This window comes from Panonychus citri, unplaced genomic scaffold (assembly GCF_014898815.1).
Source record: "Panonychus citri isolate SS breed McGregor unplaced genomic scaffold, ASM1489881v1 Contig00116, whole genome shotgun sequence".
NCBI classification, from domain to species: domain Eukaryota; kingdom Metazoa; phylum Arthropoda; class Arachnida; order Trombidiformes; family Tetranychidae; genus Panonychus; species Panonychus citri.
The window spans coordinates 684560-710436 of NW_026515521.1; the positions used below are offsets into that span (position 1 = coordinate 684560).

Genomic DNA, 25877 nt, shown 5'->3' on the forward strand with positions numbered 1-25877 from the left:
AAACAAAATGTTACCTTTTCTCATCTTCTCTTTGTTAGTCTTTGTGTTGGCAATGGAAACACAACTTAACATGTGTTCGGTTTTCTTGTTTTGGAAAATTTGATTTTCTTTTTTCATTTTTGTTCTATTCTCTTTTTAGAAGATCAATTGAGTTAATTGATTTGGAATTTTTTTTCTCTTTTTCCTTGGTTTTAATTGTTCCTCTGTGCTTGGGGTTATTGATGGAATATTTGGTAAACGATCGTTGTGTTAACTGGATTAAAGAGAATGAATTTAATTCGGTTGCTGTTCAATTGGATGAAAGATCAATTGGTCATTCGGTTGATTTGTTGTTGTCTTTTAAATCTCGTTTACCTTTGGTTAATTTTTCTCTAATTGTTTCGGATTCTTGTTCGATTGATTTACTTTCCATTCAACATTTAGGTGTTGATAAGGTTGATGGTTTGATTAAATTCGGTGATACCTGTTTGGCTCCCATTCCAAGGTGTCTTGATCAATTGCCGGTTTTCTTTCATTTTGGTGATCAAATTGATGGTCAATTGTGGTCTTTTACTGTTGAAACAATTACTAAATTGTATACGGAAAATTTGTCTTCTCATGGTGGTGATGATAATTCTGGTAAATGGCTGATATTGTATAGTACTAATTATGTGGAATTGGTTAAACGTTTGTGTTTACAATTTTCTTGGTTACATCCTGGTAAATTGTTGAATTTATCGTTTAATTGGGATTTTGATGAGATTCATCAAGATTTTATTCATAAAGATGTGAATGCGATACCTCATGATTTTGGTGCTTTTCAAATTGCTCGATCACTTGATTATTATTCTAAAATTGTTTACATTGGATCACAAGTTAATCTTAATCTTAGACTGACCAGTGGACTGATCCATATTGATCCCATTAAACAATCAGTTGAAATACGAAAAGGACAAAAGGAATTATCGAAAAGGATTGGCCTGGTTGAACGATTAAAGACAAAGAAAGTGATCAATTTAGGATTTTTATTCACAAATGCTTTCCCTCTGGTTGATGATTACTTGGAGAAAATTGAATTAATCAAGAGAAAAAATCATAAGATTAACAAGATAATCTTAATCCATTCAACTGATGCTTGTAAACTCGGAAATTTCACCAATCTTGACGCTTTCGTCCTCGTTAACGGCTGCCAATGTACCAAATTAATCGATAAATTGGATTTGCATTTACCTGTATTAACCTACAAGGAGTACGAGATTCTTTGTGGTTGTAAAGTTTCCTATGGTGGAGTTGATTGGAATCAAGAAGAATCAACAATCGATGAATCAGCTGATAGTGACAATGAATTGTTACCCGATTCAAATAATCAACTAATTGAATCTGAAACTTTAGTCCAAGATAAATGGTATGGATTAAAGATTAATCCAGCATTTCAACCTTTATCTTTTGCCAAGGAAGGTCAAAGTGGAAAAGCTTCTGGATACACCAATGAACCAAGTTAACAATTTAGAAGATAAAATTAAATTGTTGCCAAAAAAATTTATTATTATTCAAGTTAATCCATATTTAAAGTAATTATTTTGTATATTAAGATACGAAAAAGAAATGAACAGAGTTTTCTTGTGTATCCGTTCAAAGGATTAACAAAAATGTCGTAATTTAATTTGATTGTTGGGTTCGAACCACAGCAATTGAATCACGGCGGATTTGTCGATACAAGGCAATGTATTTAGCGGCCACTCTGGTTCGAGGGATGATAAAGTCTTTACAAAATTGTGTCTTATTGGCTAATGAAGGTCTTAATTGTTTTATCTTGAGAAGACGTAAAAATGTCAACACAAAAGTGTAACAATTATTATCATCTTGAGTGTAACTATCGGCTGTCCAAATGGGCATTTGTACCAATACTTTTAACGTTGAATCCCAATAGTCTTTCCATGATTGTGAGATTGGTTCGATTACCGGAATGGCCAAACAATCTGTCCAAAAGCGATTCTGTGAACCAACATGAACACCTTTTCGGTCAAATTCATAGACATCACCTTTAGAATCAGTTAATCCAATGTGAAGATCAGCAGAATTCTGATAATTACTGTCAAGAAAGAAATAGATAAATACCAATATGAGAAAGGAAGAAATAATATTTTCTCCATTTTTTTTCCAATTTTGATAATAATCAAAATAAATTGTTCATTTTGATGAAAAGAACCAGAAAATCAAACACTATTAAAGGTACGTTAACCTTTCGTTTACATGTTTGGATAAATTGTGTGTGTGAGTTACCATGAAAATAGTGGGCGAGTCTTAATCAGAATTAATTCTCACTTGAAGGATTGAATTTCTATCTTTTCTCATGGAAAAGAAGATTCAGTTTTTTCTTTTTCTCTACTTTGATTGTTATCATTTAACTTAAATTAAGTTAATTAGATTGATTAACTTACTGAAGAAAATCTCCTTCGGTGGGACGAATAATGATTGAGGTTGTGATTCGTTTATGATTAGTTAATGGAACTGGAACTTGAAATGGAGGTAAAATTAACTGGACACTTGGTGTTAATCGTATTGAACAGAGTGGACATCGGTCAGGTAATTGGAAGGAAAAGATTTTACATTTTGTGTCACAATGTTGGAAACACAAGATATTTGGATGGTGATTAAGTTGATTCAATGGTGGTTCAAGTTGCCTCATTTGCTGTTGTTGTTGTTGTGGAGGTGGTGGTGGTGGTTTATGGTGGTGATTATGATGATGGTGGTTATGATTGACATCACTGTTTACACTTATTGAAGTCATTTCTTGTCAAACGATTCAGATCTTCCGGAGACTTCCCTTGAAATGATGATGATGTTGATTGTTGTGTCTTGATTTAACAATCGAATGAGAAATAAGTGAGCGAAAATTATTAAAAAGATCACAACATGAGAGGGAGAGAGTGAGTGAGTAAAATGAACAGAAATAATCATGGCACGGGAGTGGGTGAGAGAGAGAGAGAGAGAGAGAGAGAGAGAGAGAAAAGGAGGCAGAGGGAAGGAATAAAATTAAAGAAAACGGTACAGGAGAAAGGACGGGTTAGTGCCTGAGGGCATTTAGAGTATAATATTTACCTTTTTCTTTTTCTTTCTAGGTCAGTTTTTCATGGTTATTCCATCGATAGTTTTCTTGTACAATGAAGATACTGTTCGTATGTTTTTTTTTCCCTTTTATTCCAGGTCAAAGTTGATAAAGAAAATCAGTTGACACTTTTCAGGGTTGAATTTGATTGGGACAACTTGTTCGCCAAAATAGTGAGAGATCATAAATAGATGAAGATGAGGATGATGATTAACATGAAAGTGGAAAATGATGAAAATATAACGATGATTATGATGATAGTCAATTGTGATTTACGTTAAGGGTTGGGACCTAATTGGAAGCACAACTACCAAACCTTACGCCATGTTATTGTAAGAGAAGAGTGGAAGAGGAAGAAAGGAGAGAGAGAGAGAAGAAGATGAAGATAAGCAAAGAAAAGAAAGAGAAGTTAATATAAGGTGGGTAGAGGGTTTTTCTTTTATCATCATTAGCATTCTGATGGAAGACATGTTGATATTTTTCATGGATCGTTGGTCACTGTAATAAGAGAGAGAGAGAGAGAATAAAAAACTGACCATTAGAATTTTCATCAAGAGGCTAATTGTTTCTCTTTTTGAAACAATTACTTTACTTTAATTGTTACTCACGAAATGAAATCAATTGTTTTAATCCTTTTTGTTTAATTGTGACAATAACAATCGAGAAATTGAACCAATTGGATGATAATTAATCTTGTAATCGGATTAACTTTTTTTTTGTGATGAGATTAATTTCTTATGATGAATTGTCACTTTTTTTTCGAGTACAATTAAGTTTAATTGTAGTTGATCATTGATCTGGGATGGGAGAGGAAATTGTTAATCACAATTAAATAATTGGTTAATTATTTGTATCAATTTTAAGTTTCTAATTGTTGATTAGATTTAAGGTTTTCAGGTTAAAAATAAAAATTAAGTTTCAACATTATGATGATTATAATGTTGCTCTTTGATGATAATTAATAATAACAATTAACTTATTGTTTATCAGGTTATTATTATCAACGGGTGATTATTATTTTCTGGTGGGTTTCCGTTTGAAATGATTAACTTATCAGCAATTAAATTAAACAAATCGGGAATCTTGTTTATCCATTAATCAGTTTGGATTCTGAAAAAAGAAACAGTTAACAAACAATTAGCCAATTGTAAACTAAATTAAGAAACAATTCATATTAATAATAATATGATGATTAACGGTAATGTTTTCAATTAAAAAAAGGTAATCTCTTGGTTAATCATTTAAATTGCTAATTAATTGTGATTAAATATTCAATGAAACAGTAAAGATACACTTTCGCCTCTTTAACAATTGATTAAATCAACTGGTGACCTTAATTTTGTAATTGTTACTTGATTAATGGTGTTACCTATGGAAAGATGAAATTGATAAATCACATTTCCCATTTAATCAGTAATCAAAGTTAATTTGGTTGAAGGTTATTAACAGTAACAAAAATAAACTAATTAAGTTAATTAGTTGGTTGGTGAAAGTAAAACGTGAATAGTAAATTAAATTTTTCTCATCTAAAAGAAAAAAAGATCTAATTTTGGTTTGTTAATTAGTTTGAGTAGTAATTTAAGAGTAAAATTAAAAATTCAAATAATTTGTAAAAGTTAATTGAACCTTTAAATTGTGTTGATTGTTTATTGATCAACACAATTTAATTAATTCCAATATCCTTAAGCTAAGAAAACAATAAGAAAAAGTAATAACAACTTTTGATTGATCATAATGTTGTATTTTAAGAAATATCCAATTAACGAGGAGAGAAAGTGTTTACAATTAAGTCGTTGATTAATTGTAGAAGATTAAAATTAAATAACAATTAAATTGAGAAAATTGAATAAACCGCTAGAAATTGTTACAATTGGAAAACTTAATTGGAATCACCAACCAGCGACATCTATTGGCTTCGATTGGGTTTAAATGGATCAACAGAAAAAAAAATTTTTCCAAATCAAAATGTTGATCTGATTGTTGTTAATTGTTTTCTGTTTGTTTTATATTGTGATTGTAAATTTGTTTTTATCATCGGTTTTTTTTTGTTGTTGATTAACATCTCAAGTGTAAGGTAAATATGGGAAATGCAAATTCTATTCGTTTACATTATGAAAATGCATCAAGAACTGGAGTATTCACTTTAAAAGATGCCAAGTTGAAAGAGTTTCCTGAACATTTGGTTAAATTGTCTCGAAACATACGAAGCCTTGATTTATCTGATAATCGGATTAAAACAATACCCACTTTCATGGCCTTATTTACTTCACTTAAACATCTAATTCTCAACAATAATTGTATAATTGGACTACCTGATGAGATTAATCGTTTAATCAAATTGGATACTCTCTCATTGACTAAAAATAGGTTAACCAGAATACCATCAGATCTTAGTTGTTTAACGTCATTACGAATTGTTAATCTTAATTTTAATCAACTTACCTCTTTTCCAATGGCATTGGTTAAATTAAAAAATTTGGAAGTTGTTGATTTATCACATAATAAGATTAAATCTATTCCCGATGGTGTTGCTGATCTTCAAGCTTTGGAGGTTAATCTTAATCAGAATCAGGTGACCACAGTTTCTCCTGATATTTGCCAGTGTAAACGATTAAAAGTTCTAAGATTGGAAGAGAATTGTTTAAATTTATCATCCATACCTGTTGATCTTCTTAGTGAATCAAAAATTTCTTTACTTGCTGTTGATGGAAATCTATTTAAATTGAAAGAATTTCAAAATCTACCTGGTTATGAGTCTTATCTGGAACGTTACACAGCAACTAAAAAGAAAATGATGTAAAAAAGCAAAACAAAAAGGAGAGAAGAAAAATCATTAATCATGATTACCATTATTATCAATTAAATTTTACCAATGGCACCAACTGGACACACCCAATTAATCACATTAATCATTTTAAATTAAATCAAACTTACCTTTATGTTTACACCGATTGTGGAAAAAAATTTCTTTGTGATATTATTAATCAGTTGTGACTGTTTGATTGTGTTTAAATTATTCCAATTGTAAAATTTGTTTTAACCATTTTCCATTTTCAATCTTATCGTTTAATTGAAAATTTAAAAACCAAAAACAATTAAATTAATTAGATTTAAAACAAGAATAAAAAAAATTAAACTCATTAGCCAAAAGTAAACAAAACATTTTGATTCATCGTTTTCACTTCAAATTATTATCGAATTGCAAATAATTTAATAATCCAGAGAACAGTAGAGATGATTAACACCAACAACAGTTCTTAATAATTTGTTAAAATTAACATAAATGTAAAGGTTAAATTGATTACAGAAATCAGAGTAATTAAAGTAAATTGGAAAAAATTTTTAATTTTTTCCAATCAAAAAGACGAATAGACTAGTGTCTCCATCTAGTGGAAAGAAAACAAACTCATTTGGAATAGAAAAAAATTCGAATCCTAAACGGATCCTGATATCGAAATAAATTGGGACTCGATAGACCAACTTAACCGAATTCGGGAATCAGAAGCTTTTTAAATTGGAGAAGAAATTTTTTCTTTTCTTCTTTCATTTTAATTGATTGGAATTTCTAATTAAATCTTTTAATCTCCATAAGTTAATTACCTTCATCTTCATTTGTGTTACCGGAATAGTTAGAAAAAGGATAACCTAATGTTGGTCTAATAAAGTGTTTTCGTAGGTTAAAAAATAAAAAGGTAAGAAGTGAAACCCAAGAACAAAAAATGGAAACAAATTGGAAAAGAATTTTTTTTTTCAACATTTCGAAAAATTGTTTACATTTTCTCAGCTGATTTTTTGTTAAATGTAATTTTTTTCTTATCCACCTCAACTATTCTATTCCTACCGAACCTCATCTTTCTCTCTTAATCTAAATCAACCTTCCAACAATCTCACTTTCTAATTTGCCCTTTTGTAGAAAAAGTAATTGATGTTCCATCTCCCTGAGTTTACTTTCTTCCGAATATCTAACTTGTGTTTTCCAATTGTTGTCTGGAAGAAAATATCTCCTCTCTCTCTCTCTCTCTCTCTCTCTCTCTCTCTCTTTCTCTCACTATTTCTATCTTTCCTTTTTTTCCTCTTTCTCTCTCTCTCTTATACACTGAATATCCGAATGAATTTCATGTGAGACTGTGTGTGAATGTGTGAGACTTTATAATATGCTATATGTTTGATATGGTGTCCGAATAGATAATCGAATCCAGGATTCGCCCAAAACCTAGAAAATCACTTTTACTCTTACATAGTGATATTCATTTTGTTACTTACTTGAAATAGTGTTTAAAACAACCAACCCTCTGTTTTTGTATATGTGTTTTTCTTTCTATTCTTATTAATATTATGTGTTTACTATTCAATAGTAGTAATATTTTAATTCTTTCCTTTTTTTCCAATTATTTCTCTTCTTTTCACCATAATAATAATAACTATTATCATCTTTAAATCTTCATACATCTTACTCTTTAAACCTTTCACCCTCATCTTTTAATCTTGTGTATATTTTATATACTGTGTGTGTGTGTGTGTGTTTTATTGGTTCTCTCTCTCTCTCTCTTTTACGGTTAACCTTTTTATTTATTCTCTCTCCCTTTGATTTTTTTTTCTTTTCTCTCTCATCTATTTTCTCCTCTTAATCAATCACTCTGGTGTTAGCCATCATTTGGATTATCTCTTCTCCTTTTTTGGAACTGATCAACTAACCCAAGCTGGCTTCAGATACCCAGCAGCGGCGACAAAGTATCTTGGCCAATGTTATGGGTTGCTTTGGAGGTAATCAGGCTAAAAATGACGCTGATGAAGATAAAAGACGAAAAGAGGCCAATAAGAGAATAGAGAAACAAATTCAGAAGGATAAACAAATTTACCGGGCCACCCATAGATTGTTATTATTAGGTTAGTGACAATCTTTTTCTCTTTACATCTCGTCCTCCCTCCCTTCTCTTTCTTTTCTCTGTCTTTACTTTTTTCTCTCTCTCTCTCTTATTATTATTATTATTATTATCTGTATCTATCTTTTTTCTCTTTCTCTCTCTCTCTCTCTCTTTCTTCCACTTTCTTTCTTAATTCTCTTTTTCTTTCTTTTTCACTCATTAATTCTTTTTTTTTTCAAATCATTTTTACTCCATCTCAGGTGCCGGTGAATCGGGTAAAAGCACAATTGTAAAACAGATGAGAATATTGCATGTCAATGGATTCAGCGAAGAGTAAGTTCTTCCTTACCAATCATCTTCTATTTTTCTAAGCACATCTTGGAGAGATATAAAAAAAAAGAGTTTAAAAAATACATGGAAAATTATTAATTGTTTATTTGTTATTTTAAAACAGGGAAAAACGACAAAAAATTGAGGATATCAAGAAAAATATTCGCGATGCAATTTTAGTAAGTGGTTTCCTACGATTGGATTTTCTCATCATCATCATCATTATAAAGACACTTTTTACCTTCAACTTGATTCTACTACGATTAATTTGCTTTATTCTCAATCAGCAAATCGATCTATTAATTTATTCACAATCTAAATTAATTATTTAATTCTCTTTCCTCCCTCACCTTTTCCTTATTTTTAATTCAGACAATCACCGGTGCAATGAGTACATTAGTACCAAGTGTTCAACTTGAAGATTCTAAACATCAGTGGAGAGTCGATTATATTCAAGATTTCGCAAGTCAACCTGATTTCGATTATCCTCCTGTGAGTGTATTACAAATTCTTAGAAAATTTGAATCACAATTTTTTTCCTTCTCTCTATAATCATCTTACATCTTTTCTCGTTCCCTGTTCCACTCATTCTCTTCCTTCCTTTCGCCTCTTTCTCTCACTCTCTCATTCATCCATCTCTCACTATTTTTCTCTACCTTTCTTTCCTTCTCTCCCTTCTCTCCCTCTCTTTCTCTCTGGTTAATTCTAACATGAAATAATTTTCATTGTTACTATTATATCATATTTATATTATTACTTTACTCATTCTCATTTCGATTCTCTTTTTATTCTTCCTTTTGTTTTTTCTCTCTCTCTCTCTCCCTTTTCATTTTGCGTTGTCATAGCCTTTTGGCCCGATTCTTTCTCGATAATAACAAAAATTGCTTTAAATTTACAATTTTTGCTGTTCAAAAAAAAAAACACAAAATAACAAAATGTTGAAGTAAAAGCTCAGCTTGATGCCTTCATCATTTTTTTCCTATCAACATAAACTATCAATTCTATGTTCTTGTATAGAGATCCATCTATAATATTTACCAGTTCTGGTTGAATTGATTGTAACAAGTTTCCCGCTTGCCTTTACCACTAACTGTGTCAGGTCTCTTCTTAATGCAAACTTTATCAGATCAGCAAAAATTACTAAACAGCACATCAAACCCTCTTTCTCACTCTCTCATACTCACACTTATTAACAAGAATAATTCTGTCTATTTTTACGTTTTCATTAATAACAAATTATTCAATAACAGAGACCATTGTATTTGTTTTATTTTGTTTATACGGAGAGTCAAAAATTCATTCAAATATTCAAAACGATCTATGATTGTTTTTTTTTTCAACTCACAAAAATTAATTTGGCATTTAAACTAATTGTAACTTTTTTCTTTCTTCTTATTTGAATAGGAATTTTATGAACACACTGAGATACTTTGGAAAGACAGAGGAGTACAACAAGCATTCGAACGCTCCAACGAGTACCAACTTATCGATTGTGCAAAATAGTACGTGCTATCATGATCTCTAACCTTCAACACCCAAAATTAATCATTATTGTTTCGGTTTTGTTTTTATCTTTCAGTTTTTTAGACCGTGTTCACATAATAAAAAGTTCAGATTACACACCAAATGAACAAGACATTTTAAGATGTCGTGTTTTGACATCAGGAATATTTGAGACCAAATTTCAAGTGGAAAAAGTTAATTTTCAGTGAGTATTTTTACCTTTCAATTTTTTTCTCTCTACAGAAAAAAAAACTTCATTATTCTTGTTTCCCTTATGTTTATTTCAATACAAAGCAATTGAAAAATTTGATGTAACAGATCAACAATTATTTTTTTATTGTTTTCTTTTTTTTCAATATCATTATTATTCAATTTTATTCATTCTCTTTTTCTTTTTCTTTTGTTACAACCAAATAAACCACCATAACTACACCACAACCACAACCACAACCACCACAACAACAACCACCACCACCATCACTACCACTCACAGTATGTTTGACGTCGGTGGTCAAAGAGATGAGAGGCGTAAATGGATTCAATGCTTCAATGATGTCACTGCCATTATTTTCGTGACAGCCTGTAGTAGTTATAATATGGTGCTTAGAGAAGACCCAAATCAAAATAGGTTGAGAGAATCTCTGGATTTGTTTAAAAGCATTTGGAATAATAGGTAAGGGCCACCATTCTCTCTCTCTCTCTCTCGCCCTCTCTTCCGTGTTCTTAACGGTGTTTATATGTGAATTTCTTTCTGCCTGTGTTTTTTTAACATACTTCTCACCGCTTTCCCATCTCTACAAGTAAAAACTTACACAGGCTCTTAACCTAATCCAAATTACTTTCATCCGGTTTTGGCTCTGCTGTTGACGTTACCTTGAGAGAATCAATAAATCCTTAGTCATTGATAATTAATGTTTGCATGTTTGATTTGATAAAACTATAATCTATACAAAGTTTTCATTATTATCACATTCATTCAATATTAATTCCTTGATGTTTTCTCTCTCTCTCTCTCTCTCTCTCTCTCTCTCTCTCTCTCTCTCTCTATCTTTTGCTCTCCCATTTCATTCTTTATCTCCTTTTTCTATTTCTCACTCTATTTTTTTTTCTTTTTCAGATGGTTAAGGACTATATCTGTCATCCTATTTTTGAATAAACAAGATCTACTAGCAGAGAAAGTTAAATTAGGAAAATCAAAGATTGAAGATTATTTCCCTGAATTTACCCGATATCAGGTTCCGCCTGATGGTAAGCATCATGCATAAACTGATTTGACTTTCATTATATGAATTGGATACAATTTTTTTTCTTCTTTCTCTCTCTCTCTCTCTCTCTCCATCAAAAAAAATCTAACATCAATGTCTTTTTCTTTCTTGAGTCATAGCTGTAATTGAGCCAGGAGAGGATCCGGAAGTTGCTAGAGCCAAGTATTTTATAAGAGATGAGTTTCTGGTAAGTCCAACGATTATTTGACTACTTACAACTGATGTAAAAATTAAATGCTGAACGATAATTGAGCTAATTATGCATTCATTCAATTTGTCACTCGTTTTTAACGTTAATTAACTGTTAGCGTTTGGTGTATTTGCAAATTTGAGAGTAAATAGTTACAAAATTATTTCCTAATGTCAAGAGAGTCTTAAAATTTTCCTATCAACACATAGAGTTTCATTAAGTTTCGCCTCTCGATTCCTTCTACCATATCCTGTGTGTTAATATCACAACATATTTAGATCAATTATCGTGCAAAATTTTGTTTTTCATTAAGAAATTTTATTATTCGCCTATCAACTAATTAACTCTTATTTCTCTTTCTATCTTTTCAGCGTATAAGCACCGCAAGTGGTGATGGTAAACATTATTGCTATCCTCATTTCACATGTGCGGTTGATACTGAAAATATCCGCCGTGTATTTAACGATTGTCGTGACATTATTCAAAGAATGCATCTTCGACAATATGAGCTATTGTGATGTATCGCCATCATGTTATAAACCTAAAAAAACATAAAACGAAAGACTAAAGACTAAAGAGTATTGTACATAAATATTTCCTCTGTCTATCCTTCTATCTATCTCTCTTTTTCTCCCTGTCTCTGTCTCTCTCTCTGTCTCTCTCTCATTCTCACCCTGTTTCTCATGCTCTCTATCTTTTCGTTCTTTCTATCATTTCTCCTATCCATCTATCTCCTTTTTCTCCTTTTATCTTTATCCTCACTCTCTCACCTCTTTTCTCTTTCTTCATCTTCTCTATCTCAAAAAGCCTACGTCATTTTATCGAGAAAGTCACTGTTGCCCATAGACGTAGGAGACAATTTGTTATAAAAGCGCTCTGCATGAGACAAACAGGGCTATTCAGCAACAAAAAAACAAAAGCACAATCTCTCTCTCTCTCTCTCATCTTTATCACCACTCCAAAATTAACAAAAATACAAGAAAAAATTACTAAATATCAAATTTCCCAACTTAAAAATCCAGTCATAGACTTCGTAATTTTAATTCTGAGGTGAAAAAAACTAACTTTTACAAAATCTTTGTTTTTATTAGCATGGTATGTACAGAATTCTTGTCCCATCCTCTCCATTTCTCTTTCTCTTTCTCTTTCTCTTCTCTTCTTTCATCTATTTCCACATCATACCTTTCATGCAAACATCTCCTCTCAGCTCATACAAACAACAATAATCACATAAAATTGAACTTGGTCAATTTTCACGCAATCGATTCGACCTACGCCCGACTTTCTCTCTACTCAACGAATAAAGAAACGAGACAAAAAGAAAATCAATCAACACTTAGACACCAGTCGAATGTTTTTTTCAAAGAGGAACACAACAATGTGCAACTAATCCACAACTGATCCACTACCATCATCACCATCGTCATCTTCAAGTCTTCTAGAAGTCTCTCAAATCTCCATCCTCACACATATTAGAAAACGATTCTCAGAATTCAGATTTAATGATGTTACAGTTTTTCGTCCCATCATCAAGGATGCATTTCATTATATACACTAGGATCATTTTCTTGTAAAATTTGTCGCCGAAACATTTAATTTACAGATCTCTCTCCTTCTCGCTCTCTCACTCCTACACATGAGCCCCTGCGTCTCCACCATCATCACTGTTTATGGATTTTCAAACAATCTTGACAATTCATGTGTTGAAAGAAGCTGCTCTAATCTCTATGTCAACAATAAAATCATCATCTATGATTGGATATTAATCATTTTAATTGATTAATCCTATTTAGTTGAACTTTTGGGACACAAACCAACTCATCAAATAACAAAGTTCATTGGATTCGTGTTGGTGTTTGAAACTTGTGAATGGCGAGATTCTAATGGTCTTGTATCAGGAACATCACATCATCGAAACGATTATTAAAGAAACGTCAACAATTCAAGGAACAAAGCCCAAGGCATCAATGATGATAATTACCAAACTTTTACACATTTATAATCAATTAAGTGGAAAAAGTGAAAAAGTCCAAAAGTTTTTTATGCGAAAAATTCAAATTGGAGGCGATGAATTGATTGAAATTATCCTGCAATCAAATTATGGTTGTTAACGAGATTGATGCGAAACAAGTATTATTAATATTTTGCAAATATAAAAGACATTGGAAAATGGTGATCATCATATTCATTAACAACATCATCCATCATCTGTAATATTATTTAATCAACACAATAATGCTTCCTATCAATACTAATCATGTTGTGATAATTTGAAATCATCAATTACACCAACAAACAAAACATCAAACATATAAACTTGAACCACAACAACTCTTAGGATTCATCACCATGTTCATTATCAGTACCATCACCACCACAGTGTATTAATTAAGTCGTTAATTATTACCTGACCTTTTTCATTAATTCCGTTTTATCTCCACTGTGTTAACAAAACAGGATTTAAATGAATCAAGCCTTCATCTCGATTAATTAAGTGAGTGAGAGAGAAACAAAAAAAAGAGAGAGAGAGAGATAGGGAGAGATTTATATTAAATACAAAAAGTGAATAAGAAAGAAAATATTAACAAACTATGTAAACAAAATCAATAGTCAAATATTGATTAATTTAATCATAACTACTGCAACAACTAATTATAAATAATTACAGAGAAACTGTAAAGGCACCAACAACAATGTTAACAACATCCAAACACTTACCCAGCTAATTGGCCGATCCAAGCAACAATACAATCAAATGTTATACCAAAAAAAAGGCCCAACCAGACAACGTAATCAAGTTAAAACCAAAAATGGAGGATTAATTAAAGTTAATCATCACTAATTATCGGCAGCAAATGAACATTTTACCAACGTCAACAACCAAACACACAAACACACAAGTACAATTATTTTGTGAGCTTCTCAATCCCTTGAACCAATCTTCTTATATCACCTTCTTTTAAAGAGCGACATTTTTTTTTCGTTTTTGTTTCTTTTCTCTTCTTCTTTTTATTCTGATCAACAACATGTGAAAAGAAAAACAAATTGTTGTCAATCATCATCATCTTCCATCAATGGATGATGCATTCGAACCCAAATCTTCTTCTCTTCTTATTCAGCTTCCCTTTTTGTTATCCAATTCGAAAATCGTGTTTTTCTTCATCTTCTATCCTTCTATCGAAGCTCTGAACGGTCAACAACAACCAATGGAATATGTTAATTCTTTGTTCATTAGAGCTTGTGTCAAACTCACAATTTATACTTTTAACCCGTAAATTAATTAAAAAACTAATTGTGATTGTTTTTCCTTTTGTTTAGTCAACATTTATTTAACCTGTTGTATCGCGTTAACAATCAAAAGTTATCAACAATTCGCAGGCAAAGTAATTTGATTGTTTCTTTTTTTTTGGTTCCATAGATTTAAACTTGATTAAAGTTATCGACATGAAACAAGTGCATCGCCAGTGAAGCCATTGGATGGACAGAATTAATGAAATGAGTTAACAATCAAAGAGTTTGGATTGAGTGATTTACCAGAAAATCAGATTGTTTCTAATGGATTTTGATCAATCGATTGATCAACTTGCTGTTTGTCTGATTCATTAATTGGTCCAATACCTTCAAGTGATTTAGCGATTTTAACTCTGTTTTTATTACAATTGTCCAGTGATCGTTTGAGATAAAAATTAGCAATTGAATCAGCAATTAACGAGGGTAACAAATTGTTCATCGTTACCTTCATCAATTTATAACTCACCTTATCATGAGTCTTGTCCAGTTTAACTGTTGATTTGATTGAATGAATTTCTTGAAAGTATTTAATGAAAGCCGAAGTGGACAATATCGGTAAAACTGACCTCATTGCTTCAATAATTGAGTCGCACATGATTTGTCCCTTATCTTGACCAGAATTCTGGTTCAAATGGCCAATTAACAAAGGTTTAAATTCTTGATCCCAAACAAGGTTAATCATTGAATCAGCTCGATCCATATTATCATCGTTACAGATATTGTACTTATCCTGAACACCCAACAGGTAACCAATTGTCCGCCAAAAATGTAAATAAGCTTTCATAGTGTCCAGATCATCAGGGAATCCAGTTTCTTGAGGATGAAGGAAAGTGTTACCAACAAATGCCCATAAGGTTAGAAACATATCGAACTGAGAAATGGCCAGAGTATCGATACCTTGACGTTTACCTAAATTCAATCGAGATGAAACTAACTTATGACCCTTTCGCACGGAAACGATTGACCGATGGGCAGGATCACTTGGATTCCAAACATCACCATCATACCAAATTTTAACATGATTGAGAGTTGACAGGTAACGTGCAAATAAACTGGCCACAGTTCGTGAGTTTCCCGTGGTCAGTAGAGGCTGATAGATCGAGGGTACCTGGACTAGTACGTAAACACCACAAAGATGACCAAAAAACGAGGAGAAAAAATATTTCTGTCCCAAAGATTTTCCTTTATCGAAAAGCTTTTGATCAAACCAATCGGGTTTAATTAAACCATCAGAATCACAATCACCATGTAGACACGAACCAATTGATTTCAACTCCTTGTAACGTGCCAATGATTCAAGATACAGGGAATCCTTATTAACTTCCCGCTCCTTGCCCATCGCACTTTCAGTTAACAATAAATTAATTTGATTGTTAACCTGATCACTTGGTGAAGATGATACACTTTTCACCGAGTTAGACATTTAATCAGTTGACACAAAACACAGAACATCAATATTTAATCAATCTGTTTACAATCAGTCCTCTCATTCAAATGGAAAACTACAATTTACTAAAAATCAAGTTAAATAACAATCAAATTATTGGATAATTTAAATAGTGTCCTTGATGGTCAACGTTGCGTTCACCAGTTAATTCAATTGAAATGATTTTAACTATTTAAAGAAATTAAGTTCCGTGTTCTAAATATTTATCATCATCATCATCCCTCCTCTTATCATCATCATCACCATCATCTTAATCATCTCTATTATTAACTTTTTCTTACCTTTCAGGTTTGACCAATCAACTTTTCCATCAACTGACCAAACCTCATCTCGACCATCGAGATTCAAAAAAGTTAATAATACAAATTGATTGTTACTCTAATATTTACACATGATATTAATCAAATTCCTAATAATTTGAGTAGTTAATTGCCAGGGGATATTTTCGTTACTAAATTACTATTTAGTATTAGTTAAATTTGTTGTGATTTGGTTTTCTCGATGATCAAAAATGAATAAGGAAAAAATTGTAAATAAATTGTTTACATTTGATTAACTTCTTGAGCTTGTTTCAATTACAACCCTTTGAGTATGAAAATTAGGTAACAATCAATTGGATAAGAGAAATTGTTATTACATTAAATGTTATTAAAATCCAATCAATTTTTCATCTTTCAAATCAAACAATTAACTTTTGATTTCGATGTTTTTTTTTCAAAGAAAACTGAATTTCATCCTATCCATATAATATAATTTAATATAATAAAGTAATACACTAATTATTATCAAATTTAAATCCATTTTAACTTCTATTAGATTTGAAAGAGTACATTTAATTGTAACAATTAAGAAACTATTAATTCGCTAGTGGTGACATCTATTGTCTTTAAAAGAAAATACTTTTTAAAGGTAATTTTTTTGTCATTCATTAGAAACTGTTGTTAGTTAACTTAATTGTTGCCAATTGATCACATTTCATTTCATTTATATAAATGAACATCACTCTAAATAGAGTTAATTGTTAACTAGTCTTGTAATTGAACAACTTTAGCCCTGGTTGTAACTTGAATCTAACAAATATAACAGTTGATCAACTCATTTTCCCATCTAAAGTTAATTGTTCAACCTTAATTGTTGTATCTCAGCAGTGTATGTGTGTTAATTAACAATGTCTTCCTCACCTTCTCTATCCAATCAAGGAACCAACAAGATTGGCTTTGGCTGTTATGGAGTAAGTTTCTAATTAGCCAACAATACAATCGGATAAGAAATCGGGTTAATTGTTACAAAGGGTATTCGGTTTGATTTCAAACAATTAAACACTGTCTTTAGAATAGTTGATCTTTGCCTTCATAATGTATTGAAATTTTCCACGAATTTCAATTGATTAATTGTGATTCTTGATTGGGATTTTCTTTTGATTCTTTCAACAGGTAACAGAGTCTCAAGCTAATGAATGGATTCGTGAAGCAATTATCACTGGTTATCGCCATTTTGATTGTGCCTTTCTCTATCAGAATGAATCTGCCATTGGTAAAGGATTAAGAAAATGTATTAATCAAGGATTAATTAGAAGAGAAGAAATTTTCATCACTTCTAAATTACCAATGAACGGAATGGATCCAACAAGAGTTAACTACTTTCTAACCAAGACATTGGAAAATCTTGATTGTGATTATTTAGATTTATATTTAATCCATGCTCCATTCTGTGTAAAGGTGAGCACTGATTAGTTGAATTTATTGATAATCATCAACAATAAATGATGGTAAATTATTCTTACTATTATTAGTACATCACCGATAATCAATTTTATCCTGTTAATCCTGAATCAGGGAGACTTGATATTGATCATACTACGAATTTGAATGAAACTTGGAAGGTAAGTGTTGATTATTTTATTTCTTCGATTGATTTAATTGTCTTCTTTGATTGGGTCGATTTAGAGTATGGAACAGGTAGTCGATTCTGGGTTAGTACGATCAATTGGATTATCTAATTTCAATGAGAATCAAATGATTGACCTGATGGCCTCGTGTGAGATTAAACCTTCAATCGTTCAGAATGAGACTCATGTTTATTTTCAGCAAAAATCTTTACGAAATTTTTGCCATCAAAATGATATAATCTATCAATCATTTGCACCTTTGGGCTCAGCTAAAAGTGCAGCAATTAATGGCCATGATTTAGTGATCGAAGATGCAACAATTAACCAACTTGCTGTTAAGTATCAAGTCTCTAATAGTCAAATTTGTCTCCGTTGGCATCAACAATCAAATATCACACCGATTGTTGGCTTTGATAGTTTGCAACATATTCGAGAAAATATTAAGCTTAATCATTTCACCTTATCGACTGATGATTTAGCAATTATCTCGCAATTGGATAGAAATGAACGAATCTTTTACTTTGATAAAGTTCCAGGGTAAGATGATGATGTCAATTGATTGGAAGGACAATTAAAATTAATTGTTTCGCTTTCTTTTTCTTTATCACAGAACTCGATCACATCGTTATTACCCGTTTTAACTTGGATCAAGAAATTGCTGCTAATTGTTTGTTAAATTGTTCTTATTTTAATATGTTGATAAATATCAAGTTCTTATTACATCGAATAGGATTGATTATTAATCGAGAAAATTGTTTTTCAAATTACTCAACGAACTTTTTTTCATTGTCATTTTCAATGATTAGTTAACCGTTAATTTATTGTGGAGCGGGAGCTGCGGGTTGTTGTGGCTCTGCTGGAGTGGCAGGGGCAGGGGTGGCGGCGGCAGTGGCCTCAGTCACTGGTTTAGCGGCCTCGGTTTGCTGGATGGGCTGTTGGACAATATTGGATGATTGTTGGACACTGGATTCAACTTGAATTTGATGAATTGTCTCCTGTTGATTTGTGGTTGTTGAGGATGTTGAGGTATTGGTATTATTGGCTGATTGTGTTTGGGATGAGGACGCAAGTTGACCTGGAGTTGAGGGTTGAACATAATCGACAACCATGGGTGAGGAGCCAAAGTTTATCGGGATAACCTTTTCCTTTGGTTTACCCTCTTCAATTGGAGCCTTTTTGGGAACTGAAACAGTTAAAACACCCTCAGGGCTTAAGGAAGAGATAATTTTATCGGCTTCGATTCCTTTTGGTAACATGTATCGACGTTGAAAGTGCCTTGAAATATAACCATGTTCATCGGGTCTCTCCTCGTGTTTACCTTCAATAACAACACAATTGTTGTCAATCGCTTTAACTGTAATCTCATTTGGAGCAAATTGAGAGACATCAAGTGAAACAGCAAATTGATTTGATACATTTGATACTTCAGATACTCCTCTTGGTACAACACTGGTGGTGGTTGATTGAGTTGCATTGGTACCAGAGGAAGATGTTGATGATAATTGTCGACGAAGTAAAGATGACCGAGGATAGAAAGGTGATGAAGCCAATGGAATGAGATCTTCCTCATTCAATCCAAGACCAAAGTGCTGGTCAAATATTCGAGGTGGAAAATCCCAAAGGTCCCACCAATCGGATGTTGGTCGAAGCATTTGAGGAACCAAACTACGAGAAAAGGACATTTCTTTTCAACGTACAAAACACAGAAACGAATTCAATATAATAAAAAACAAATTAGAACAGAATCAAAAATTGAAAAAAAAATTCGAAAGTAAAAGTTATCTAATAAACAATTAGAATAGAAATTGAATACTTACTCGAACCAACGATTATAAGAAGATGAGGAAGATCAACAGACAGATTAACCGTTATAATCTCTCTTATTGAAGACAATCGAGGAAAGAGTTTTTTTGGCAAACTTGTCGCTCTTTAAATACCCAAATTTCTCTCTCAGTGTCTCTCTGGGTGTGTAACAGTTAATCCGTGATTGAGAGTGTCACAGATATTTTGATAGAGAAAAATGTTCGAAGATGAGGATTGGCGGTGGGATTAGTTTCCCCTTGGCGATACTCGATGATCATGTTACTCGGTGTGTGTTTGGTTGTTGAAGGAGGAGAGAGAGAGAGAGAGAGAGAGAGAGAGAGAGAGAGAGAGAGAGAGTTGACAGAATCAAGTGATTAAGGTGATTTTGTCTCTTCTCTTAGTTGAATTAACTAATTTTAGATCGTTGAAATGTTCACATTTCAAGAATCACTTCCAATGATAATCAAAATCATCATAATCTATTTTTACCTTTGGTATGATGATCATTTGAATCTATTTATTAACTAATAAGTAACACTGATTATCAAAATGATTTGCATGTGAATATTTTTTGTCTTGATTATCTTGAAATCGTATGATTGATTTATATTAAATTCAAATGGGAAACTCAGGGAATTTGATTATTTTAGTTTTTTTTTGGAATCAAAAGTTTCTTTTGATTGTTTTTGTTTATTGTTGAATTTAATTGTAACTAAGTTGTTTGTGTTTAATCATTTAACTGTGAGATGAAATATTTTATTTGATTTGCGATTTTTGGTTAGTGGTTATTTTAGCTAAATTGTTGAGCTTCACTAATAACAATCAATGGTGAATCTTTGTCACTGATTCATCGATTTGATTGATTTTTTTTTGTCTTATTTACTTTTTTTCTTGGCAACTTTGTTAAAAATCTTAATCACTAGATGATGATCATGATCATCATCATCATTCTTGATTGTTGTTCATTAATCATAACCTTTCAAGGTTCTCAAGGTTTTCCAATTCTGATTCTTATTGTAAATAAACTTTGATTACAAGTTTAAACTTTTACTCTGGTAATTAGTTCATATTTACAGTCAGGAACCTTTAAAGAATTTACTAAACTAATTAAATTGTTGCATTATCCCATTTCAAGACAATTATCTACACCTAAAGATCACAATTAATCAGTTACTTGAGATCAAACTGAAGCTTTTTGTCTGAATCTATTTCTCAGTTAATTTCAACAAAAATTTAAATCAATTAAGAGACTCAAATTATTCTCTTCGGAATGAATTAAAAATAATAATCTTCTCAAATGTAAATAATTTTCTCAGAACAAATTATTTACCGTTCGACTTTTTTTCTCAACAGATGGAGCTCGATTCCGAATTCCAATTTTCTTTCATTTGAATATGAAAACAACTCAACATGTGTTGAGATTTATTTTCATCGTAATCAAGTTAATTGTGTTTTTTTTCGAATTCATTAATCTGACAACTATATTTTCTACCAATTTAATTGCTCTATTAGCTGTGAACTAATCACCGACTCATGGATTACCCTCATTGATTGAGAATAACCTGATTTTCGCAATTTTTGTACCTTGGAAATTGTTTTTCTGTAGCTTAGTTTACCTGAACACTTTTCCAAATCAAATTGTCACTTTAATTGTTTGTTTATATTTTTCCTTTAATCACAATAATGTTTAGCTTGACCAATTTACAAAATCCTTCTAATATCTTCAGAAAACCTTTGACTTTGGTCCTTTACCAACCAGAGAAATGGTAAGATGATTGTTTTCTATTTTCTTCTCAGATATTTGATCTTCTTTATTTTGTTTTTGTCTTAATTGTAGGACTGAAGGAACACTAATCAATACAATTGATTGTATGATTATGATGCTACAAAAGGGAATAATTAACTCACTTGATGAACTATTTGAACTCTATGCAGTTTTGTTTAATTTAATCGACGTTGAAACAAATTCATTCCGAGGTTAGTTTTCAATTCTTTACCTAAACTGATTACTTAACATTAATTGTTCTTTCAATTTTGATTTTCTTTCAACAGGTGAATGTAAAATTAGTGAAGATCTTAAACTTCGGGTTATCCATTGTGCCAAAGTAATTATCGACTACCTGACAGAAGACTTGGTTCTAGAGTTTTTATCGAAACCCTCAATTTATCCGATTATCGGTCATTCTATTCACGTTTTCTTGAATCTTGGACTTAAAGAAAAATTCAAAGAGCTTAAAATCACGTCGATTGTTTGTTTAAATTGTTTGATTCGAAAACTGGATTATCCCTTGACCTTAACACCGCCGAGAGAAGGATACAAACCGGCTGACATTTTGGCCTCTTTTTTACCGGGAATCTCAATCGCAGTGATGAAGATAATTCTAAGTGATGATAAATTACCACAGAAACTGTATATTGAATGTCTTTCAACTTTGGAATCAACAATTAAGGCAATTCTGACCCACGAATTGTCTCAAGAAATTCAAGTTAAACGTCCTGAATTCGTTGTCCATAGAAACAAGGATTGGCTTCAATCGAGTTGCTCAAAATTAGATGTTGTCTTTGAAAAGATAATTAAAACTCTTCTAATCAAACAATCAACGTTAATTAAGATGAAATTATTGAGTTTCAGTCAAGAAATGGTTGACATCTTTGCCGATCTTGAGGTTAAAGAGGAAATTTTAATTACTCTTCTTGAAGTTTCACTAATCATGGTAACTGATTGTGATACAGATTTACAAGAATCATCTCAACTTTGGTTGGAACAATTTTCATCTCAAATATTAATCAACAAACCATCTCTACGAGATTCACTATTAGACCGATTATATCAACAATTAACAACCATCACCCGAGAATTACAATCAATTAATGAAGAGGAAAAGATAACCAAATTTAAAGTAATTGAAGGTTACTTTAATTGTCTTGGACCTCAAGGATTAACAACCTTTCTTACCACACAATCATGTCAACATCGTATGATAACTAGTTTAATTAATTGTGCCAATTTGAACGAGAAAAAATCAACCCAAGGATATAAATTAATTGAGATGATTGATTTAAATACAATAGATTCAAGGAAACCATCAACAGATTATCCGATGAAAAGATTTAAACATTTCGATGATCAACTAGTTGAACAATCAATTAAACAAATTTGCTCACTTTTAGGAAAATATTCAAACAATTATGGTTTAATTGATTATTTTGATTCCATTTTACCGGATGGTTGCAAAGATCCAGCAATTATCTTCATCGCTAATTACACGATTCAAGGTTTCAACGAATCAAATATTTTAGAAAGTCTATTCCATGAATACGTTAATCAGTTGACCATATTAACTGAATTAAATCAATCCAATCAACAATGTGATCAATCAACTTTACCAATTACCCTTTTAATGGAGGGAATAACCATTTTTGCGGATAAATTTGGTTCCAATAAACAATCAATCGTCCTGATTAATTGTTTGTACCTTGTCCTGGCTTCAACTGGTTCAGATAAAACAATTATCGCTGATTCTGCTTTAATTACTCTCCAACGATTAGCAAACATCTTCAACTACTCTTCAATTAAACTTCTAATCACTGAAAATATTGATTACATTCTTAATCATTTAAGTATCAAACTGAAAAACTTTCAATCAAATCGTCAAGTTTGTCCAATTATCTATTCGATACTCAATCTAACCGGCCTGGAGATATTACCTTACACCGAACTGACCATTGATAATATACTGACCAGTTTGGACATTTTTTACAATTTAAATTGTGATATACTTGTTAACCTATTGAAAATAGTGATTAGTTTCATTGAGAAAAATACTGTTCCAATATCAACAGATGAACAGGAACAATTTGATAATATTGATTATGAATCTTTGAGACGAGAAAAATTTATCCAACAATTAGATGAATATCTGAAAGCAAGGAGAATAGTTAATTCACTTGAACCCGAAAATGATGATGATAATGATTCACCTGATGATTTAAATGATGGAGGTAAAGAAGAAGAAGAAGAAGAGGAAAAGAAACAATTACCTGTGGAAATAAATATAACAATTAAGGTGAATATCCGGAAATTAATTGAATGGTAGAAACAATTTTCCAATTGTTTAGTTAATCTGTTTTTCTTTTCCTTTTAAATTGTTTACTCAGATTCTTGAGAGATGTTGTCATTTACTCTCCAATCAATCAAAAGATATTCAAATAATTACGATGGAAATAATTATGAATGGACTTCGAATATTAAAACCATGGCAAGGTAATTAGAAATTAGTTAATTACTATTCTTTTCTCCAAGTGAATTAATTTTTTAATTTCTCCCAATTTCCAGATGAACTCCTTCCCTTGGCACACAAATTGTGGACTCCAATCTTGAAACGTTTCAATACCGATAATTTGATTCTACTTAGCAAAAGTTATCAATGTCTAATTGTTATGAGTCAATGTTGTGGCGATTTCCTTACAACTCGGACATTAGAACAAATTTTCCCTCGACTTTTATCATTTCTAAGGTCACAATTTAGCAAAAGTTATCAGAAAACCGATTCATCTCCATACAAATACACCCTTGAGTATAAATTTCAATGTCAATTATTAGGAACCATTGGATTACTTTGTGATTATCTCAAAGTTGAAGGTATCTCCTTGTGGTCAGTAGTTGAAGTGGTCATCCCTTACCTGACCAATCAGCAACCTTTAAGCCTTCAGGGTGAAGCAATTAAATCGTGTAAAATTTTACTCCGCTTGGATCCTTATGCTTTCAATTGTTACACTTCTCAGATGATTGAGACGAAAAGTGAAAACCAAAGGAAAAATTATTCCAAAAATTTGAAAATCCTTTCGAAAATTAAACTCTAATCAACATAAATACACTCAAAATGTAGTTTAAATTGATTGTTAGAGTTAAATCCCTTCGGTTTCCCGATTAAAAGATTAAGATTATCGGTTAGAACCAATAAGAGAATTGGAAATTTGGATGGATTAGCTGATTAATGGATTTCTAGAGGGTTACAATTAGATTCAATTCTATTGTTGTTACTTTCGGGCAATAGAAATTTATTGAAAAAAAAATGAACGCACATGACTTGAGTTATGAAAATGAAAAATTCTGCTGTACATGAAAGAGCATTTTTAGTAATTAATTTTATCCCCTCTCAATTTAAACTAAATTTTTTTGTTTCTTTTTGTTATACTCTTTGTAATTAATCCTTTTTTTGTATTTAGGTTTAATCAATTGATGGATTAAATTGTCCAATTTTCCAAATGGTTGATGTTAGTAATAACGATGGTAAATTGTAGTTAAATCCATTTTTGCAAAGTTTCATCTTCATAATCATGATTCGAAGTTGATTGAATCGTTTTCCGTGTATGTGTGTGTCTTTGTGAGTGCTGTTAATTGTTATAGTTGATTGTTGCTGATGTTGAATTTTTTTCCTGATGATTGATAATTATAATAATAATATTGATGATGTTAATTTAACTTGTAATAGTTTTGGTATAATCAATTGATGTTGATTGTTAACTCAAAATTGATGTTGATTGTTAACTCTAAATTGGTGTTGATAAAGGGGACTGGTGGTAATAGTAAGAGTGATGTTGATTAATTGTTGATTAATTGTTGTTGATGATGAAAGTTGAAGATAATCGATTGAAACTTGATTAACCTGAAGCAGGAACAGGTGGGGCTGCGCTTTCTGATGCAGCTCCTTTACGATCGGAAGCCTGGGATTTGTCATCTCGACTGTTTGATCCACGATTTCCCCGGGGTGGACCACGTCTTCCACCGCCGCCGCCACCACCACCCCCACCGCTTCCACTGCCTCCACCACGACCCATTCGTCGGACTCTAAAACCAGACCCAGAACCAGAGCCAGAAACTCCAGTTCCTTGGCGCCTTGGACGACGAGGTCTTTGTTCACGATTTTCTTGGGCATTTGCTGCATTGTCATTACCGGAAGCATCTCCATCAGCTCCACTTTGGCTTCCCTCAGTGTCGCTTCGTGGTCTTCGTGGTCGCCTGCTCCAGAATCTCCTAGTAAAACGCTTTGGACGTCTTCTTTGTCCATCTGAACCGCCCTGCGGTCTGTCACCCCCAGTGAAGTTTTCGTCATTATTTTCATTTCTTTCCTCGTTATTTAAATTATCGACATTACCATTGTTACTATTGTTAAGATTACTATTTTGGTTACTAGTATTACTCCT

At 31.8% G+C, this 25877-nt stretch overlaps 9 protein-coding genes across 18 annotated transcripts; 5 read left to right on the top strand and 4 right to left on the bottom strand.

The window, feature by feature from the left end:
• The first annotated feature begins 75 nt into the window (after window positions 1-75).
• LOC128390208 (uncharacterized) lies at window positions 76-1616 on the top strand. The gene has a single exon (XM_053349886.1). It carries the CDS (start codon window positions 222-224, stop codon window positions 1479-1481), a length of 1260 nt encoding a protein of 419 aa, XP_053205861.1. The 5' UTR covers window positions 76-221; the 3' UTR covers window positions 1482-1616.
• LOC128390216 (MKRN2 opposite strand protein-like) lies at window positions 1485-5672 on the bottom strand. Of its 3 annotated transcripts, XM_053349899.1 has the most exons (6): window positions 5531-5672; window positions 4065-4198; window positions 3697-3885; window positions 3082-3586; window positions 2421-2837; window positions 1485-2071 (listed from the first exon to the last, which is right to left on the bottom strand). In XM_053349899.1, the coding sequence occupies exons 5-6, from the start codon at window positions 2768-2770 to the stop codon at window positions 1639-1641; spliced, it is 783 nt and encodes a 260-aa protein (XP_053205874.1). In that variant the 5' UTR covers window positions 2771-2837; window positions 3082-3586; window positions 3697-3885; window positions 4065-4198; window positions 5531-5672; the 3' UTR covers window positions 1485-1638. The 3 variants fall into 3 exon arrangements, with proteins under 3 accessions (XP_053205874.1, XP_053205875.1, XP_053205872.1); XM_053349900.1 differs by having other exon boundaries at window positions 3697-4198; XM_053349897.1 differs by having other exon boundaries at window positions 3681-4198.
• LOC128390217 (leucine-rich repeat-containing protein 57-like) lies at window positions 5018-6231 on the top strand. Its single transcript, XM_053349901.1, has one exon. The coding sequence runs from the start codon at window positions 5169-5171 to the stop codon at window positions 5886-5888; it is 720 nt and encodes a 239-aa protein (XP_053205876.1). The 5' UTR covers window positions 5018-5168; the 3' UTR covers window positions 5889-6231.
• Window positions 6232-6588: 357 nt separating this feature from the next.
• On the top strand, window positions 6589-14545 carry LOC128390210 (guanine nucleotide-binding protein G(s) subunit alpha). Of its 8 annotated transcripts, none has more exons than XR_008325584.1 (12): window positions 6589-6780; window positions 7736-7975; window positions 8214-8286; window positions 8408-8462; window positions 8656-8775; window positions 9688-9785; window positions 9863-9991; window positions 10280-10459; window positions 10904-11034; window positions 11165-11238; window positions 11613-11824; window positions 12049-14545. XR_008325584.1 is itself a non-coding variant. In XM_053349888.1 (11 exons), the coding sequence occupies exons 2-11, from the start codon at window positions 7837-7839 to the stop codon at window positions 11757-11759; spliced, it is 1146 nt and encodes a 381-aa protein (XP_053205863.1). In that variant the 5' UTR covers window positions 6590-6780; window positions 7736-7836; the 3' UTR covers window positions 11760-14545. The 8 variants fall into 8 exon arrangements, 3 of the variants coding, with proteins under 3 accessions (XP_053205863.1, XP_053205866.1, XP_053205864.1); XR_008325586.1 differs by having other exon boundaries at window positions 12449-14545; XR_008325585.1 differs by having other exon boundaries at window positions 11613-11819.
• Window positions 14546-14625: 80 nt separating this feature from the next.
• LOC128390209 (uncharacterized) lies at window positions 14626-16115 on the bottom strand. Its single transcript, XM_053349887.1, has one exon. It carries the CDS (start codon window positions 15953-15955, stop codon window positions 14783-14785), a length of 1173 nt encoding a protein of 390 aa, XP_053205862.1. The 5' UTR covers window positions 15956-16115; the 3' UTR covers window positions 14626-14782.
• Window positions 16116-16905: 790 nt separating this feature from the next.
• LOC128390214 (uncharacterized) lies at window positions 16906-18619 on the top strand. The gene is made up of 5 exons (XM_053349895.1): window positions 16906-17210; window positions 17413-17697; window positions 17772-17861; window positions 17926-18404; window positions 18478-18619. Exons 1-5 carry the CDS (start codon window positions 17148-17150, stop codon window positions 18506-18508), a joined length of 948 nt encoding a protein of 315 aa, XP_053205870.1. The 5' UTR covers window positions 16906-17147; the 3' UTR covers window positions 18509-18619.
• Window positions 18533-19847, bottom strand: LOC128390215 (protein lethal(2)essential for life-like). Its single transcript, XM_053349896.1, has 2 exons — window positions 19685-19847; window positions 18533-19551 (listed from the first exon to the last, which is right to left on the bottom strand). The coding sequence occupies exon 2, from the start codon at window positions 19547-19549 to the stop codon at window positions 18686-18688; it is 864 nt and encodes a 287-aa protein (XP_053205871.1). The 5' UTR covers window positions 19550-19551; window positions 19685-19847; the 3' UTR covers window positions 18533-18685.
• A 1214-nt stretch (window positions 19848-21061) lies between these two features.
• On the top strand, window positions 21062-24547 carry LOC128390193 (TELO2-interacting protein 1 homolog). The gene is made up of 5 exons (XM_053349871.1): window positions 21062-21436; window positions 21508-21647; window positions 21723-23737; window positions 23829-23934; window positions 24007-24547. The coding sequence occupies exons 1-5, from the start codon at window positions 21354-21356 to the stop codon at window positions 24531-24533; spliced, it is 2871 nt and encodes a 956-aa protein (XP_053205846.1). The 5' UTR covers window positions 21062-21353; the 3' UTR covers window positions 24534-24547.
• A 142-nt stretch (window positions 24548-24689) lies between these two features.
• LOC128390192 (protein no-on-transient A-like) lies at window positions 24690-25874 on the bottom strand (the record flags this gene model as incomplete). The annotated part of the gene is made up of 1 exon (XM_053349870.1): window positions 24690-25874. A coding segment is annotated over one exon (540 nt), but the record flags the coding sequence as incomplete, so codon positions are not given.
• Between the last annotated feature and the right edge of the window lie 3 nt (window positions 25875-25877).

What these genes read in the sequence shown, in the direction of transcription:
- LOC128390208 (XM_053349886.1), top strand. Translation starts at nt 222, where the DNA reads ATGGAATATTTGGTAAACGATCGTTGTGTTAACTGGATTAAAGAGAAT.
- LOC128390216 (XM_053349899.1), bottom strand. Translation starts at nt 2,770, where the DNA reads ATGACTTCAATAAGTGTAAACAGTGATGTCAATCATAACCACCATCAT. An exon ending in ACCGAAGGAGATTTTCTTCA is followed by an intron (nt 2,072 to 2,420) that starts GTAAGTTAATCA and finishes CTTTCTTGACAG; the next exon opens with TAATTATCAGAATTCTGCTG.
- LOC128390217 (XM_053349901.1), top strand. Translation starts at nt 5,169, where the DNA reads ATGGGAAATGCAAATTCTATTCGTTTACATTATGAAAATGCATCAAGA.
- LOC128390210 (XM_053349888.1), top strand. Translation starts at nt 7,837, where the DNA reads ATGGGTTGCTTTGGAGGTAATCAGGCTAAAAATGACGCTGATGAAGAT. An exon ending in CTTATCGATTGTGCAAAATA is followed by an intron (nt 9,786 to 9,862) that starts GTACGTGCTATC and finishes TTTATCTTTCAG; the next exon opens with TTTTTTAGACCGTGTTCACA. An exon ending in AAAAGCATTTGGAATAATAG is followed by an intron (nt 10,460 to 10,903) that starts GTAAGGGCCACC and finishes TTTCTTTTTCAG; the next exon opens with ATGGTTAAGGACTATATCTG.
- LOC128390209 (XM_053349887.1), bottom strand. Translation starts at nt 15,955, where the DNA reads ATGTCTAACTCGGTGAAAAGTGTATCATCTTCACCAAGTGATCAGGTT.
- LOC128390214 (XM_053349895.1), top strand. Translation starts at nt 17,148, where the DNA reads ATGTCTTCCTCACCTTCTCTATCCAATCAAGGAACCAACAAGATTGGC. An exon ending in TTGGCTTTGGCTGTTATGGA is followed by an intron (nt 17,211 to 17,412) that starts GTAAGTTTCTAA and finishes TTCTTTCAACAG; the next exon opens with GTAACAGAGTCTCAAGCTAA. An exon ending in ATGCTCCATTCTGTGTAAAG is followed by an intron (nt 17,698 to 17,771) that starts GTGAGCACTGAT and finishes TACTATTATTAG; the next exon opens with TACATCACCGATAATCAATT.
- LOC128390215 (XM_053349896.1), bottom strand. Translation starts at nt 19,549, where the DNA reads ATGTCCTTTTCTCGTAGTTTGGTTCCTCAAATGCTTCGACCAACATCC.
- LOC128390193 (XM_053349871.1), top strand. Translation starts at nt 21,354, where the DNA reads ATGTTTAGCTTGACCAATTTACAAAATCCTTCTAATATCTTCAGAAAA. An exon ending in TGAAACAAATTCATTCCGAG is followed by an intron (nt 21,648 to 21,722) that starts GTTAGTTTTCAA and finishes TTCTTTCAACAG; the next exon opens with GTGAATGTAAAATTAGTGAA. An exon ending in AAATAAATATAACAATTAAG is followed by an intron (nt 23,738 to 23,828) that starts GTGAATATCCGG and finishes TTGTTTACTCAG; the next exon opens with ATTCTTGAGAGATGTTGTCA.